The 18787-nt window shown below is 39.1% G+C and overlaps 1 protein-coding gene across 1 annotated transcript; it reads right to left on the bottom strand.

Moving 5' to 3' along the window:
• Positions 1–7373: 7373 nt before the first annotated feature.
• On the bottom strand, positions 7374–12047 carry dact2 (dishevelled-binding antagonist of beta-catenin 2). Its single transcript, XM_087802893.1, has 4 exons — positions 11592–12047; positions 10045–10177; positions 9663–9953; positions 7374–9488 (listed from the first exon to the last, which is right to left on the bottom strand). The coding sequence occupies exons 1-4, from the start codon at positions 11865–11867 to the stop codon at positions 7768–7770; spliced, it is 2421 nt and encodes an 806-aa protein (XP_087659019.1). The 5' UTR covers positions 11868–12047; the 3' UTR covers positions 7374–7767.
• Between the last annotated feature and the right edge of the window lie 6740 nt (positions 12048–18787).

Genomic DNA, 18787 nt, shown 5'->3' on the forward strand with positions numbered 1-18787 from the left:
TAACATCCTGCAAATATATACATATTTTTTTATCACAGGAGTGGGCGGAGCTTATCATTGAACGCTCAATGGTCTACTGACTCCATCTATGTCAATCTGAGGTCGAAATAATACTCTTAAACCGACCATTTAGGTATGTTTCTAATGTTTCAAAACACTTTTAACACTAGTACAACTTATTAAAGTGCAACTAATGTGCAAACCTAACTTTCTTGACTCAATCCCATGTTCCAAATCTTGAAGTCTTCCTCTCCATGATGCAGTAGGTCCCTCATCATTACCATATTTTGAACTTATTACTTTATAACGTTCTCCCCGTATGAAATCTCGACGAACGAGATGTTACGAGAGCAGAGTCCTTTATGACAATAATAATGGCTTCACTCCTCCGGCAGCCAGCTGTAATCACTCCCCACTTTGTTTGTACAACAAGTCCCTTAGAGGTGGAGACTTTCTGGATTGATCACACACAGTGACAAACCTTAATAATTGACCAATCACAGCAGAGTGGGTGTCTTTTATTCAAACTCAACCTCAACACATTAACACACGAGTTGCCATTAATGGAATGATATACAATCAAACAAAGACAACAAATGAGCTTTAATTTACTTTTCCCATACAAATCAAATTATTTATTCGTCCCCTCTTTCTTTTAGCTTGAAGGCCCTGAATAACCGTCACAGTGTATAATTCGGCCCTTGGAGAAAATTGAATTTCCTAACCCTGGCCTGAGCACAAGGATGTTATGATGATACACGTGAAAACGATTAGCTGGAGCTCACGGCCCACAACAATAACAAAAGAACATTAAATCACCCACAGAAATAGGAGGAGGACTATTTAACCCGGCTGAAGGATCCTTTGAGGGCCTCAGAGTCCTGGGTTCTGGTCTGCACTTTTTAAAGCTCTCATCATGGTGGTAATGACTGCCTGAGCGCTCACTTGTCAACACAGTAAATCCACAAATTATAGCCGAGTCACTACACCCCCTGTTTTGTTTTTTTTTGTTTCATCATAAGAGTATCTTGAGTACGAAAAAGATTAGATCTGTGAACCCGCCCGGGCCTGGATCTTACCCACCTGCGAGCGCTTGAGAACGGGAGATGTTATGCGGGACTGTGAAGAACCTGGACGGCGTTGGTTTTAAGGCTTACCTCACGCACACGTCAGATAAGACCCCTCCTCCGAACCGTGACCTAATGTGAACCAAGTTTAATTAGCGCCTGTCTGTGGCACACCCTTTGTTTTTCTTACTTCTCCGCTGACGCTGTCAAAACAACTGGAAACCACATTTTCAACATCAGACGTCGAATCGAGGCGACAAGAATAGAGAGAGAGAGTCCACTGACCGACGTGTAATAAGATCACTGGGCAAAGCTGCTCAGTGTCTTCAACCCACTGTTTACCTGTCCTGGTGCTCAGAGCAGAGTTTGGCATGACTCGTGGATATTTATAGAGCAGAGGACATCGTGCTGTGATTTAGAAAGTGTGTGTCAGATCTCCTCGACCTTGTAAACCTTGAGTTTGATTGATTCTTGAAGGAGGGTTCGGTGAAGTGTCAATGTTTGTCAAGAAGTTATTCTTTGGAAAAGCGTATTAAATGTCATTGTAAATATGCATTTTTAACTTTTAGTGACGCGAACCATAACTCCCATGTCCAGAAAGACCCCTGAAGGTTGAGCCCCTAACTTCAAATTACTTTTAAAATATTAGTCAAATTCCCTATTATTATTATTATTATTTATTAATTAATTTATAATCTAATATGATTTATGCCGTCATGCTTACATTTTCTGTCTATTTAAATACAAAGACACTGTTTCATCACCAGATGACATCACTACAGATGTTGTAGGAGCCAAGGCCTCAAGCAGGCGATTTGATATGATTAGCATTTCTGTTTGTAATGGTTAAAACCCCGTAACACCTGATATAAATGATAGAGAAACTTTCTAAATATACGTGTTTATATGTCTATTGATGGCATCTGTGGTCAGCATCCCTTTGTCCCCTCAGTCTCTTATAGTATTTTTATAGTACTATAATCGTATACTGGCTAGCCTAGGTTGTCGATAACAATGCTAGCTACATTTATTCTGAGGAGAAATTGTCTTCCCTCTTACAGTTACTTTATATTAAAAAGATTACAATCCAAATTATAATATTTATTTAATTTATTTAAACCAAAATTGCGGACCAAGTAGATTTCTTTTACTGCATCATGATGCAAAAGAGAAACAGAATGCTAAACTTGTTAGCTTAGCTATTGCTAACTCTGGTCATTTTAAAGTCAAAAATAATGTTACTTATTCTTATTCCTGAAAATATTGTTAGCAGTTTATTTTATGTCCCAGATTAAGGGTGTTTGGTGATGTCAATACAAGTACAAACATCATCCCAAGAATGATATGAGTTGAACAAATAAAACACGTTTAACTTTAACCACTTAAAAACAATATTTTGAACTTTTAAAAATGTGTTTCAGTTTACATTCTCTTTAAATTGGACAATCCTAGCTGATGTTTCTTTATATACAAAGTGTAAATGGCACTAGTTTTATAGGCACACAATGTTTTCAATTGTTTGTGAAATAAAAAATGTAATCCAGGTCAAAAGTCCTCGTCTGTCATCGGTGTTTAAGAGGAAGTCTTTACTATAATAACAGCCTCAATGACTCCTTAGAAAAGTGCTGAGCAACTGACCTTTTGGCCCAGGTGTGGTTTTGGCTAACTCTGGCTGTCTGGCCATGTGAGCTGCTCTGTGTGATGTCAACTTCTCAGCTAAAAAGTCTGTGTAACAAGACCCGAGTGAGTTTCTCGCAGGACTAGACCGACTCTCGCCCCCAAGGACGCGCAAACCAACGTAATTATCTCCGTCCCTGAAGTCTCCGTCCAAACAACTACTCGCGATTTAAAACCAAAATTTCGATCGTTAAAATAAAGTGTAGTAAGATGTACAACTGGTGAGTCACGAGCCTGTGAAGAACTGGCTCGATGACCTACTTATTTTGTGCTGACGGCGGAAAAGAAAACTGTATTAGCTTCTGAGTAAACACTCGACTGTTGCTTTTGTTGCCGACACATTTTAAACTCTCGGGATTCTGTGAAGCTCTTTTGTTGTCTGGCTCACATCAGAGCTGAACGTCTGGGTGGTTCAACCGTCGTCCAAAAAAACAGATACGGAAGCATTCGTCATGTAAGTTCAACTCAAGTCTAAACTCCACAGCAGACATCAACGAAACTGCTGCCGTTTGAACTTTGACATTTTTTCCACTGTTTTCTATTAGAAATTCAAAAATCTTGTAAGACCTGCATGACTATTTAATGGAACATTAATATTGTTCTTTTTATAGTGACCTATGTGTACATTTTCATAATTAATGTCCTCAGTTTTATGTCAAATGAGGCTTAATTAAAAATAAAATAAAAACCTCACTTATATTAACAGTTGATTTTATTTTCATATAAAGAAAAATGTCCAAGCATTACAGGATGGTAAAGCTGGACTATTTTAACTACCAGAAAGAACAATTATATATCCAATCCCATTGTGTAAAAACTTGCCTGCTTGAGACCTTGGCTGCAGCAAAGGTTTGAGTGATGTCAACCGCTGTGATTTTACCTAAAGAAAACAGTGTCTTTGTATTGGCCAGAGCATGTAATCGTTACTGGTGGTATTTAAAACTACCAGATGGGTATATATTAGACTTTTTAATACATGTTGTTGTTGTTATATGTTATTAACACTTGTGTTATCTCAGGGTCAAGTTGACCCGAAGGCCTACAAATTAAATGTGTTTGTCTGTTAAGAGCTCGTTTAATAAGTACATACAGTATACATTTTTTTTTTCACGTTAATAGGCACTTTTCAGATACAACGAAATTGTCCAGGGGAAATAAAACCAGTTTGGATTCATACTGCTTTTTTAATATTTGTTTTTATAGTGGTATTTGATTTATTGTTCCCCTCTTACCTGTAAAGTGTCCTTTAGAGCCATGAAAGGATGCTCTTAAATAAATTAAATTATCATTATTCACAATTCCATTAAAGTATGCTTTATGTACTTCAGAACACTGTGTGAACCAGTGTTTAGTTGAACCACATAGAACGTCTTCTACAAATAGAAAGAAAACACTCCTTGTGCATTTAAAAGATAATTTAACAGGTTTGATTTGTTGAACTTTAGTGTTTCATCCTCTTGCTTAAGTTCGCATTTTGTGTATTCGCATTGTTTTCTATCAGATAGTGTGGTTAAAAAAAACATATTTTAATCTGTTGTAAGACTTTTAAGTCGTAGTGCTTTAAAATTTAAGTTCTCAGCAAATTCTGGAGCCGTTTTAACTCTCACCTGGATTTTTTTAAGTAAGCAGGTGAACTTCTTTTCTTCGCGACCGCTCATCCCAGCAAAGTGAGGCCGACAGGTCGAACATGAAACGACACAAAGAGACAAGTCCGAGGAGACAAAGGGGCTGCCGACCCTGCTATTGTGGGCACAGATGCCCTCGAAGATCATCCCGAAGCCTACAGCTGGAGGGGTCAGCCGGCGCACACGGTCGAGCCGTCCGGGCCCCGCGGTGCTACAACATCAAAGGCAAGTCTGAGCCGCCGTCACCCTCCTCTGAGCTCGGGTGAAAACAGCAGCTCTAATCCTGCCGACCCCTCACTGCCACTCTTCGTCAGGGGTCAGGTGGACGTCCACATCCTTTATCTGCTTCAACTGTGGCAACTCACTAAATCTAAATAGCCGTCTTTGATGTGAGTCGAGGACTCTGCTCTGGGCCTGTTCCCCGGGTGAAAAAAAAAGAAAAAAAAAGACACCGCCGCTGAATTAAGAGCCATTTAAAGTGAGCTGAATGAAAGATTCATGACTCTTATAGTGATTAAATATCTTCTCGAGCAGGCTGCTGAGCTTCAAAGTGAAATCTGATGAAATGTTGAAAATGTTTGTCGGCCTTTTAAGCTTCTTAGCCGGAGTTTTAAGGTCACAGCGACTGCCTGACGCGAGAGACATTATTGTGTGTGACCACGGGAGAGAGATGGAGCGCTGGACTTTCACTCACCCCATCTTTCAAAGAATTTAATGGGTCGGGGCCAAGGAAGACTTAGGAAATTTAATTATTGGGCAGCTGCCAGGTTGGTAAGTCGAGGCTTCCTTTAGCTAGTTAAACACAGAGCTTAAATTACTAGAGAATTACCAACAAATAATACAAATGTAAAACAAAAAACAAGCTGAGAGGAATAGAATAAATAAAGTGATTTTCAAGGTTCTATTGCACGGGTGGGCAATGAAAAGCCCTCAGGGGCCACATTATATACACAATTTAAGTTGTTACTATGCCAGAAAGAGGAGCCAAAACAATATAGAATAAGCTTTAAAAAAAAAACTTCAACATCAAACAAGACTCAATATGTCAATACAATATTGAATAACCTTTCATAAAAAAAAGGATAGCAAATAACCTTTGTTTTCATAATATGATCTAAATATTCCCAAAAAGGACAACGGAAACAAAAAGTCCTAAAGGAAGAACTAAAGAAATGTATATTGAGAGTTAATACTATTATGAATACTAAGCAGTCTTCGGTTAAATTATGTTTTTCTATCCACACAAGCTTCACTGAACATCATGACACATTCTGAAGTGGGAAAGAAAGATAATGATGGTCCTTTTCTCCTGAACACGACACCATTCTTCCTAGTTTTGCTCTCACTTGTGATGATGACTTTAAGTGTCACACTCGATCACTGAGGAAGAATTATGGTTCAAGAAAATAGTCTAAATAAGAAATCAGTCCTTGTTAAATTCTTTGTGTTTAACCATTTACCTTTTTTTTAAGCTTTCGATACTTCATCTGCACCATCCGTTATTGAACCTCAGACCTCAACTTTCATCTTTAAGTTTAAACATACACATTTATAATTGCTTGACACTACAGACTTATTATGTTTAATCGTTTATTTTTAATAATTATTTTACACTTAATCTGTAATTTAATAAATAATTATCACGTTAACAAAATATTTATATTTATTGATTTTTTTAAAAATTTTTTACATTTATTCCTCCATCCTGCTTTTTACATGAAAACCTGTCACGCTTACATTTTCTGGCTATTACAAAAACAGATGAATCACTCAAACCCTTGTAAGAGCCAAGGTCACAAGGCTAAATAGCATACTTGCTAGCTTAGCTAGTCGATAATAGTGCTAGCTATAGTTGTTCTAAGGTGAAACGTAACACCCCGTAACACTGTGTCTTAATATTTTGAAGATTGATTATGTTATTCTCCAATTCATTCAATTAAATTATTTATTTGTTTATACCAAATTGAGGACATCATTATTTTTACTTTGATAAAAATGGAGAATATTTTAACGGAATGATAAACTAAGCTTAGCTCTTGATAGAATTGAAGTCAGAATAAAATGATAATGTTAACAGGTTCCTGAAGTGGGAAAATATTGTAATATTGTAGTGTCCTAGATCAAGGGTATCCAAACTAATATCTCATAATTGAAATTAAAAAAAGAATAGCATTCTTATATTTACTTTTAAGTATGGAATTATTTATTTAAAAGAAAACTTTCGGCACATTATTTAGAATAAACCATGATGTGTTCATGTGAGACAACTATTTGTAGTTGAAGAAAAGTTTTTTATTGTTTCAAATTGCAATTTTGATATTTATAGTATTCAGAACTCTCTCATCTCTTTATTTATGTTTACTTCTTCTTTAAATGGTAGTAGCTCTAAACTTCACCTCAAAATGACTGCAGCTAGCACTGTTAGCGACTAGCTAAGCTAGCAAGTTAGCATTGATATAGCAGTAGGAAAAAAAATGAATTTGTATGTGATGATGGCTTGACCCTACATTTGACTTTTGATAATGTTTATGATGCTTTTGAATGTATTTCGGGGGCCAAACTTTTCTAAGGACAACGCTTGACTAATTAGGAATGTCGTTGAAGACCCCGCTGTGTGGTCAAAAGCTGTGTGTTTTATCACTTCGGTGTGAGAGGCTTTAATCACATCCAAACGTCTGAGCGCAGATTAGTTTCACACTCAAACCTCCGCTGTTTGGTTAAACAGTAAATAAACTGCCGGGAGGTCAGATAAGACGAGTTATCCGCGCACACGTGGCCACAATCATCGAGGCGTTTGTCGGGGTCTGAGATTCCTCTCGACATGTGTGATCGTGGCTGGAATAATAAGATGGAGGTCAGCTGATGAAGAGTCTGGCAGCGCTGTTTACTCAGTGGTGTCAACAACAGAGCCTGGACTTATCTCAGCTGCCGGATGGCACTTGGAGGTTTGTTTGCGGTCTAAATATAAAAACTAAAGGTTACAATAATAAGACCAGAAACTGTGTCGACATGCAATTGGATGTTTATTACAATAGAAACGACAGATCAGGAAGGAAAAGATGCCAAAATAACTACAAAAAAAATATGCTCACAGTCCAAGTCATGGCAGAAACATTTACTTACAGCGCTGTGCTTGGAGACATTATAATATAAATATTTACAAATAAATGTTAGGAAAGCTACACGCGGATTATATACATGTTTTGTACAATTAAGGAGTGTCAAACTACGTGAAGCGGGAGCCAAAAGTCAAACAAAGTCCATTGTCGCCTGGCTAGGAAAATGTATATTTATTGAGCAGTCTGTAGCCGTGAGCAGAGAACTCACAGCGTCACACTTGAGCAGTGAAGTCCTGGTGAGTCACTATATTCCAAAAGTTACTACATTTTTTGGAACAATCAGACAAGGGTCATGACTTTGAGAGAGGCCGGTTGGAAGCGACGAATCTTCTTCTTCAGAGCTCGGGAGGCCTTGATGCGGCAGGCGGATGGATCAGGACGTGGGAGTTGTCCTGCAGCTGTGGGCCCCACGGCTGCCTCGGCCCACACAAGATCGCCCTCTTCCTCCAGACCCTCCACCTGGTCCCCCTCGTCAAGGAACGAGCTGCTGTCGGAGTCGGACTGGTCGCTCTGGCTGGACTCGCTATCCCCGAAGCGGTTGGTGGTGTTATCGCTCATCTCGCCTTCGCTGCTCTCGGCGATGGTGGAGTGGAACAGGGAGGCGCATTCGGCGGAGTATTCGGACTCACACCTGGGAGGGTAGTTGCTGGACACGTGGAAAGGGGCTGGGGGGTATCTAGAGTTGAGCCTGGTAAAGAAAGAGTTTGAAGACACTGAAGACTGGAAGGGCCTTACTGGACCCATCCACTGTCCCGGCTTGGCAGTCATGCTGCGGGTCATGTTGCTTCGGTGCATTTCCACATCGCAAGGCCACTTCCCCTGTCTCTTTCTCCTCGACTCCAAAGGCTGCTCGTACTCAACATGCTGCTGTCGGCGGCTTTTGCTTGGTTTGCTAACAGAGGTGGGGTACTGCTTGGGTTTCTGGTGGTACATCAACCCGGAGGGGTCTGGGCCATACCCTCTCTCATCTGTGTAAAATATTGGTGATTTCTGAACCACTTTAGCCTTCCCTGATTTCCTTAGATCGCCCTTGTACATATAAGGATCCCGGGGTTTTTCTCCAGAGGAGTAGCCGTGTTGCTGTCGGCTTGCTCGGGGCTTCTCACTGGGCTTCCGTCTCAGTTTTACAGCTCTGGTTTTACGGTCCGCTTGTCTCAACTTGACCCTCTGGGTTTCGGCGGGAACAAATTTGGCGTGGACAAACTGAGGGGAAGCCGTTTGGCTGGCGTAGTGCTCGTAACTCTGACTGTCCTCTGAGCTGTGAGACGCTACAAGTCGCGAGTCTCTTTTTTCTAGTGTTCTCACTTCTTGATGATTCGAGTGGCTTCTTGTCATACTACTATAATCTGGATTCTTATTCTTTTTGAGGGAGGAAACTGTGACCTCATCTGAGCTGTACTCCCTCAGGACAGCAGGGTAGGAATATCTATACGAGGACGCTGGGTCTTCCAGAGCTGTTAGGTGCTTTGTGTTATCAGCTGTGTCTTGACTGGGGTACGTCATGCTCCCTCTCTTCTGGTTGTCTTGTGGTGTGATGTTTGTTGGTTGAACTGGGGCAGTCAGAGTAACAGATGGCTCCTTTCCAGTTGTGATTTCAGTCGGCTTCCTGTGACAATTGCGGGTCATCTGCAAAGTACTGGTGGCCATTTCACTGGGGATCTTACTGAAGCTGCGCTGGACCAGCTTGTCAATGTAACCAATTGTCTTGGTATCGTAGTATTGTGGTGCCATTCGAAGAGAGTCATTTAGCAAAGCTTTGTCTCCTTGCATGACAGAAGGTGTGTCTGGTTCTCCTGGGGAGAAGATGGGACTTTGGAGCGCCACAGCATGCAGGGGGCTAGGATAGTTGTACACTTCATTCCCACCCCTGGACACCAGATTGCTTTTGAATTTGGGGTCCATGGTAAACATCTTCAGGTTCGAGTAGACAGAGTGGTTTGTATGCTCGGGGGATTTGTAGAAAGTTGGTCCCTGGGCCAAGAGGACTCTGTCAAGATCACCTGAGACAAAGAAATCATACTCAGAGTTAGAATTTGTTCTGTAAGTAGGCAAGTTTTATAAGTTGAGCGTGGCAAGGATGTGATGGTCAACATGTATCTGTTTAACTTCAAATATACAAATGGGCAGATTTGCGGGGGTCTTGCATTTCCAGTAACTTTGTAGGATCCAATTACCTGTTGATACGGGTCTGGGTCTGCCTTGCTCTTTGCAAGACGTACTCGCACGAATCCTGCTGCTCCCGAGGTGGACTCCTGTAGCTCGGGGCGGAGTGGGTTGCGAAGTGCTTTCGTCAGCCGACCGCCGTCGGTTCACATCGACGTGCAGCGGTGGGCTGAAGGATGAGCTAGCGGGGCTCATCGGAGGGAGGAGAAGGCTCGTCTGCGAGGACGACAGGCATTCACTGTACACAGAGGTGCAGGAGTTGGACAGGGAGCAGGAGCCGCCGTCGCTGAGCTCATAGAAACCTGAGGATGACATAACAGATACTCGTGAGACCTATGCACAATATTTAACACCCGAGTGTGAAAGGCAAACATCCGTAGGGCTTCTACCAACCTGAACTTGGCCTGCTGTCGCTCTCCATTTGCTCAGTGGAGGCTTTGCTCACGTCCAACTTCAAGTCATTGATCTGTTGATCCAGCTGCTGCAAGTGAGTCTTCAGACCGACATCCTGTTTCCGGAGGCGTGACTGCAAAAAAAAAAAAGAAAGCTATTTTAGTTACTTTTACACGGGCAGCTAAAAAAAGAGCTTAATTAGATCTGGAGGGCGATGGTGTTAACGTTTAAAGTCTCTCGGCACACCAGACTCGCACGGATGGCAATAGGGGGACATTAAAGGCTTTATTGCCATGTAGATGTGGATTAGCAACCCCAGTTTAGATTAAGTGTGCTCTAATGTACAGGCATCAGAAAAACAAAACAACCAGCTGTAGCAGATGATTAACCCCAGCAGGACATAGGGGAGCGTGGTAAAAGCAGTGGTGGGTAACTCATTTCTCCCCCACAGCGAGGGCTTGGCCATTGTGTAAACTAGTCTCGGGGCTAAGCTTGGGGGGTGGGGAGGAGATGTTTGCTCTGCTGCTGGAACTATGATTCTACTGTAGTCCTAAAATCAAGCTGTATTATGTGAAAATAAATAATGAGAACGAGCTAAAACCATCAATGCCAAAAAAACAGACCCAAAATGATAGAAAATTAAATTCAAAATTAAAGTTAGTTGATCTCCAAAAATCCAGTTGTTGCCTTTCTCTGTTTCTAGTTAGTCCATTTCTTACATGTCAAGAATAAAGAAAAAGTTTTCTTATGAATTGTTGTAAAGTAGAATAGTATTTTATTTCTTAAAATTGTCATTTAATTGTCATCTTTTTTTTGGTCCTTCAATACTATTAGTGCATAAAATATTATTTTGTAAATGTTCCTTCTATTGAACAAGCTTTATTATTATTTTTTTTTAAATATACATGATTCATCATCAGTATGTTAACATGATTAACTATATTTATTCAACCAAAATATGAACCATAGATTCTGAAATGTATTCAGTTAAATATCAGAATCTATGGTTCATATTATGGTTGAATAAATATATATGTTAACATACTGACGATAAGTGATGTATATTTAAAAAAAATAAAGCTTGTTTAATAGAAGGAACATTTACAAAATAATATTTTATGTTTAATAATTATATATATACTTTTTTCAGTCCCGTATTTCACATAAAAAAAAAAAACTTTGATGGCACTATAAATCAGTTAGACTGCTTTATCTCATAGCGAGGCTCAACACAAACAGCACTCGCTGTAAAAATCTCCATTTCTCCTGCATTTCCTGACATTAGAGGTTAATGATTGAGGATGCCCCCCTGCAGCCTCCAAAGCTTCATGCATGCACTATCCAGACCTGATTTATGACTCCTATCTGACTTCCTACCCCCCGCTGAGAGCACGAATCTGGCAATAATTAAAAAGCTGTGTGAGCCTATCACGTGTAACTTTTCCCCTACAAAAAAAAGGGGAAGAAATCCAAGTGAATCTTCCCAGGTGGAGATGTTTTACAAGCCACTTTTTTATGATGACTTTTTATTGGGGAGACTTCCTTACCAGCTGTTGCTTCAGGGCCGTCAGTGTCGCCTCCAGCCGCTGCTCCTCGGCGCCCATCTTCTGCGGAGCCTCCTGGCCCGCCGGGACACACGTCACCGGGTCCTCCTGGTCTGCCTTCAGAGCCCAGCTCACCATGTCGCTGTGCCGGTCCCGCAGGAGATGGAGCTCCTGCAGCCCGGCCAGAGCCGCCTGCAGCCGCTCCCCGACCCTGGTGCCGCGCTCCCCCGCGCATGAGGCGCCCGCGACCCCCGCGCTCGAGTTCTTCCTGCTCAGCATGTCAAATGTGCATATCCAGAAAAAAATACAAAAAAAGAAAGATATCCCTGGAGCTCAGAGCAGCATCACCTCCTGTTGACTATCTGAGTGGCTGTTGGGTTTTAAACTACCTGTAGAGTGGATCTTGGGTTTAGAGGCTTGGCTCCGCCTACTGGCCAAATGGACCCGCTGTCATTGGCTGGTCATCGGTTTCTAACGAACATCTGGTTTAATCCCCCCATTCAAGGGTCTCTGCCCGGGCATGCAGGCGAGACCATCTGCATAATAAGAACGCATGGCACGATGGGCACGTCGGTGCGCCTTTCACGCAGTTGACTTTGCGCTCATTATCTCCAGTTAGACCGGTACTGTAGAACAAACACACACATTATCATGTGAAAAACAAGATCACGCATTTGCAAGTGGATGAGAAGATGCATCTCAGTACAAAAACAGAATTAAGAGGGTTTTTTTTCAGGACTATATAAGCGACCAGAAGTTAATATATATTGTTAAAAAAAATGAATTATATGAATAAACCGAAAATGACACTTTTCTCACTCTTGTTGGTGATATCTTGATCTTTTTTGTATATATTTTTTGAGTATTTTTTGTTTGATAGTTTAAGCGCTTTGTGACCCTGATCTAGAAAAGTGCTCTATATACATAAATTACTTACTTACCATAATGTATTACTGGCTATTTGCGCCCCCTTGTGGTATTTAAGTGCGTTGAAGTAAAAGGAAAAGACAACAGTAACAACAGTGATACAGATATTAGTAACAACTAGTATTTATTGTTTGTTAAAACAAATGTGAAATCTTTTCATTTCAACCTAAGTCAAGACATTTTGAATGTTTTTTTAAAATATTGTAAACCACATTCATCGCAGTTTTTATTCTTTAAAAAAACGCTTTATATAACACAAAGGTTCACAAAATTCACCTTGCAATGATACCCCAAAAAGATATCCCATGGCCGGGGACCCCCCTTTGTAAAACACAGCAAAACCTGAAACGTTGTCATTGTAATAGCTAGAATATATAAGCGTTGAGTGGTGTTATGTAAAACTGTAGGGCAAACGTATATCTTGATTTTAATATAAGTAAAATATACTTAAAACATACAGTATATAATTTGGATTAAAAGGCATATATTAGATCATGTGAAAACACACACATACAATTTTGGTTGAATAAAACACTCTTAATAACTTTTTAATTCCACATTCATTTTGTCTTGGCACTTTAGTTGCTGCCCCCCAGACCAGAACTGGTTAAACTGGGCTACAAATAATTCGATTATTTGTATAATAATTCATTCCTTTTTTGTTATACTTATTGCCTTATAAGAGTTGTGTGTTACCAGAGACTCACCAAGCTCCTTTCCCTGAGCAAATCAGATTCCTCTGCCAACACCTGTTTATTTATGAACTGTCGAGGAGTAGATCGGAGTAAACCCAGGCTTTGTCTTCATTTCTATGGAATACCCAGAGTGCCACAATTAAGTAATAATAAAGCGTTTGGCAATAGCGACATCCAGGGGAAAAGACAGTCCTTCAAATGGCTTTTGCGAAATTAATACACGGATAAATGTATATTTCAATATGGAAATACTTGTATGTTGTATTTCAAAAAAGCAAATGGCCTAAAACTTTTCCCCCTGGATGTCGCTATTGCCAAACACTTTATAACTACTTCAGTGTGGCACCCACATGACTATTACATTTCAACCCAAATCATGACATTCTAGGAACCTTTTTTATAATATAAACCACATCCAGCCCAGTTTTTATACGAAAAGATACAGGATTATATAACTAAAGGGTTCCCAAAGTTCACGATGCAGAAACATTACCCCATGGCTGGGGACCCCCTTTGTAAAACAAAGTAAATTCTTGAAAACATTGTCAACTTTTAGAGTGTATTTCCTTACTTCTAGTGATGGTCTGATACAGCTTCATGAAGCAGTGTCATTATTTTCAGAGTCCACTAGATGGCGGTCTCTGCACTATTTCCCTTTGTTTCGAACAACTGTTCTAATGAAACACCACCTCATTTTTAAACTGATGACGCCACCTACTGACCTCTGAACAACATGACACTGGTTTATGAAGCTTCTTTAGCACATCACTACTTACTTCTATTCACTTTTAATATGTATTATTTGTTCAGCATTTCGAGCAATTATGGCCTCTTTATCTATGTTTTAAAAACCTTATTTGAAATGTAAGTAAGTAAGTAAGTCATTTTTATTTATATATTTTAGATGCACAAAACACTTTCTTCTGGCAACTCCTGGATCTTTCTGGACTTTTGGATGAAATCAGAGTAACAAAGGCTAATATGTGGACAACACACAACCTACAGTGTTGTTTTGAAAGACGCTAGATAAGGTCATGGAGCCCTTTGACTGCATTAAGACGAACCTCCTATCAGAGTAAAACACTTTTATTTCGTAAATATTATTGTATTTAGTTCCTCTTTTTTATTTTATTTTAAGATCATATTTATTTTTGATTTCCGATATTTCATGTATTATTATAACAGTTTGTTAACATTTTATTCACATTCTTTATTTTAATTCGCATCTCTATGCGATTTTTAGTCGAGCGACGCCAGTGGACTAAAGTGGTAGTGTTTATCCCGACGGGAGACCACATTTCCCATGAGCACTCGCTAAACGTCGCAAAAGTTACCATGTCCCGGTTTGTAGCAGTTGGACGAATGTTATGTTTCCAGACTTCCATTGTGTGAATGAAGGATGGATACAGAAGAGGTAATGAATCAGATTGTGGATAATGAAATATGATGCGTTATGACGGCTTTGTAAATAACATAACTTTAACTTTGTTTATGTACCGTAAAAAAAAAAAAACCAGCGCGACATGTATCATGTTCACACCATACCCAAGAACTTTTACAGTGAATATAAAAATCCCACAAAACACCTCAAGTCACGGTATACGAGTCATTCAACTAGTTTTAAAGTTGATGTGTCATCACAAGTTATTTTAGTGCAAAAATATTAGGGTACCAAAACTACCCAATGCTGCTTTCATTTTGAATTATTATTATTATTATTATGGTTTTTGTTTTACAAGGTTTTTCCATCATTTTCTGGCTCTTCACTCCTCTTTTTTTGGCTCGCCGGCCCTGTACCAGATCCTAGTCACTAATCATGTTGCTTCAAAGCAAGCGTGACAAGTAGACCAACTTCTTTTATGTGTGTAACTTGGACATGGATGTTCTGTAATTTACGAGCGCTCATACACTGCTACACCCGGCAAAGAACGTTGAGTACCAGGTTTATTTGAATGAGTCACCAGAGTTAGATCGTTTGACCTGCAGCATTTGAACAGTGTAATTTATCTCTATCCATCATTTGTACCCATTAATGGGAACAAATTTAATAACATTTCCCTTCAATCACACGCTTATTTGCCAACAGGATTTCATCCAAACTGACCTGACTCACTCCATCAGAATTCAATTGTCCATTTATTTAATAGTCACACGTTATCTCATTATGACTCATATGTCATAGAAAAGCAACAGTCCTATCTTCACTGCTGCAGAACTGTTTTTTTTACCTCTTTTCTTTTCCCTTCAACAGTTCATTAATCTCTGTCAAACTAAACACTTGTTTCTGATTTCAATCATCTGATAACACCTACAGTCAGGGGGCGATGGAGGCCTCATTCCAGGACCTTATGCATGAGCTCTATCGCAGGTGGAAAATTCCTTCATCCTCATATCTGCAGCTATCTCTGCACTGGAGATCAAAGGAAATACCTACAATACCTGTACCTGTGTACTCCGGCCCTAATGCTCATATGCTTTTATCCTATGCATTTTTAGTTTGTACAACATGTTAACAAGAGGTATTGAATCAATGCAGATTTATTTTTAAAAAAAGCAACTACGACCTTTTATAAATTACAGAAAATACGTATTTCAAGTGATTGCTTTATCTCGCCACTAGAGGGTAGTATTTCTCCGTAAAGAGCATTTATAACGTCTGACAACTTCAACAACTTCAGAACCATCTTAATATGTATTTAAAGTCATTGACTTAAAACATATAAAACATTTGGCCTTCAAACAGGTTTCAAACCTCAGGCTATTATTATATATTTTTTAATTATGATTAACTTGTTGTTGTCCATTTATTATACTTTAACGTCAGTAAACTTTCTTTTTGGCAAACATGCTTATTATTTGGAGATTTACAGGATTTAGATTCTGATCTTCAAAATATAAGAAAGAAGCTAGCACCCAATAGGCTAAGATAGAAATAATACAATTCAGTGGACATGTTTTTACTTTAAACTTAAATTACATTAAAAAAAAAGAATGTTATTTCGTTACAGTTTCTCATAATAGCCACAACATATAAGCATTACGTGGTGGAATGTGAAACTGCAAGGCATATATCATATTTGTAATATAGGAAATTATACTTAAAACATGGGCTTGATTTCGATTAAGGAATTAACGAAAGTTTGTCAAAATTGAAGAATATTATAACAATATTCCAGGTGCTGATTCTAGGACTTCCCAGGCAAAGACAAATGTCCACAAATGTCTGATATGATCTCAAAAGCATCACACAATGTCCCCAGACTGACTTCATAATTCTATACGTCACACTCTCATCAACGCTGAGGCACAGACTTGCGGAGCTCACGTCCTCCTGGGATGGCGTCATGTGTTGATGCAGGTCGGCAGCACATCACTCAGATGCTGGGATGTCCTCGGCCCTCATCTCCATCAACAACAGTGACATCAGCTGGAATGTGAGGAAGACTTTGGTTATCAACTTTCTAAAGTGTTTCCTCATATCCTGTGACTCATGAGGGCCTCGAAATGGTTTTTCTTTCTTCCAACTCTGCGGCTTCCACTCAGGTACATCATTTATAATGTTTGACATCATTGTGGGTATGTGTGTTTTTTAATATGAATTCACAATTTCCTTGACAAATGTGCAGAAAATCTCCTTCATTCTTGTTGTTGAGAAGTTTATCATCCTTTAAATAAAAGTGTGTGTGCTGGAATAGAACCTCTGCGACACTTCAATAAAGCATGACTACATTAATTCCAACACACACATGTTGTAGGTTTATCCATCCTGGCAAAGAGAACTGAAGCTTTGCTGTTTGGACGCCCAAACTATAACTTAACTTAACTTAACCAAACTTTCATATATAAACAAGAAGACGCTGTCTCGCTTGCAGTTAATACTTACTTCAACTGTATAGTGTCTTGAGATAACTTTGTTATGATACGACACTTTAAATAAAATTGAATTGAATTGAAATTGAATTGAATTGAATTGAAATTGAATTGAATTAATACAAAACTCTGCAGCAAGAATTCTTAACCGCTCTAGTAGAAGAACTCACATTTCCCCAATCTTTAAAACTCTTCACTGGCTGCCAGTTTCTTTCAGGATCAACTTTAAAATTCTGGTTCTTACTTTCAGATCTATTCATGATTTGATCCAGCCTTACACCCCACCCTCAGATGCAGCGTTGAGTTCTTTTAGAGGGAGTGAGAGTCAAGAATGCATTTGTTTGGTATTGTACTTTTTTCAACCGTTATTTGAATATAAAATAAAAAGTAAATTCTTCCTGACATATTTTACAAATTAAATGAATCTTTGAAAAATTGGAAACAAAGCAGGTAATTACAGCACATGTTTAAAAATTATACAGACATAGAATAAAAGTTTTAAAAAAACAAACAACACCATAGTTATGGTGGTAAAAAGGTTAATCTTCTCTCTTGAATGTACCACGTACAAACAAACAAAAAGATTACATTTTGGTTAAACATGAAATAAAATTCTTCCATTTAAATGTGAAGCTCATTAAGCAAATATTATGAAAAAGAAAGTTGCGGTTGATCCCACCACTCAAACACCCCAAACAGCTAGAAACTCGAATGAATAACATAAGTTTCTTGCAGTTCTAGTGATAAATACGAACGTTTCGTATACTGTTAATTAAAACGGGAGTTCGTACGCCCCCTATCGGAGACATGGCGGAACAACAAGGTGGCGTTTCATCCAGCACAGCCATCTTAACATGTGTGCTGTCTCAATTTGCATACTTGCGTACTCAAATTTAGTATTTTTAGTGCGTAAGTGCGTCTCAATTCTTAGTATGCAAAATTTAGTGCGCCATGCACACTAAATTGGCGTACTAAAACGCCCACAAAACTGAGTATGGATCGATGGACACTATCTAACCTAAACGGCTGCCATCTTAGTGACGTTTAAAACAGAAGTTACGTATATATATATTCATATACGTACAGGTGCATTTTCAGCAGCAGTAGGAGGATAAACACGTCTTCGGTGCTGATACCAGCTTAAATATCTTGCGAATATTTAGATTCTCATGTTTTTTCTTTATTTCTTTTTCCAAACTTGCAAAACGTGCTGCCAGCAGGTGTCGATAGCGTTCTAACAGCTGGTTGCAACCATCGTTAAATAGTAGTAGAAGAAGAAGCTATCGCGTCATTTTCTGTTTTGAGTGTTTGATTTGAGACATACTATCTGTGGAGAATTTGCGTACTAGTTAGTATGCACACTATCCTGATGCATACTAACTTACTAGTATACTAAGAGAAGTATGCGATTTTAGACACGGCAATGGAGAAAATATGTCCCTTATTAGTCCGATGACACGAAAATGTATGATGAACTGAGATTTGTTTTTTTGACAAACATGTTTCCTTCACTCACATTCTTACTTTACAATGTATTTGTAAAACAATCCAAAAAGTGACTCCATGTTTATATATTTGCTACTGAGATAAAGAGACGTGAGGATGTCGCCTCGAAGAAATGTGAAGCTCCTTCTGATCTAATGTAGCAGAATAGAATCTTTGATTCACCAAACAAAACAAAACGAAGGATGATGCCACGGACAGGAT

Source organism: Callionymus lyra, chromosome 11 (genome assembly GCF_982586985.1).
Source record: "Callionymus lyra chromosome 11, fCalLyr1.hap1.1, whole genome shotgun sequence".
Taxonomy (NCBI): domain Eukaryota; kingdom Metazoa; phylum Chordata; class Actinopteri; order Syngnathiformes; family Callionymidae; genus Callionymus; species Callionymus lyra.

Excerpts from the sequence above, each read along its gene's own strand:
- dact2 (XM_087802893.1), bottom strand. The coding sequence starts at position 11,867 with ATGCTGAGCAGGAAGAACTCGAGCGCGGGGGTCGCGGGCGCCTCATGC. Across the intron at positions 10,178-11,591 it reads CGGCCCTGAAGCAACAGCTG|TCACGCCTCCGGAAACAGGA; the intron begins GTAAGGAAGTCT and ends TTTTTTTTGCAG. Across the intron at positions 9,954-10,044 it reads CGACAGCAGGCCAAGTTCAG|GTTTCTATGAGCTCAGCGAC; the intron begins GTTGGTAGAAGC and ends TGTCATCCTCAG.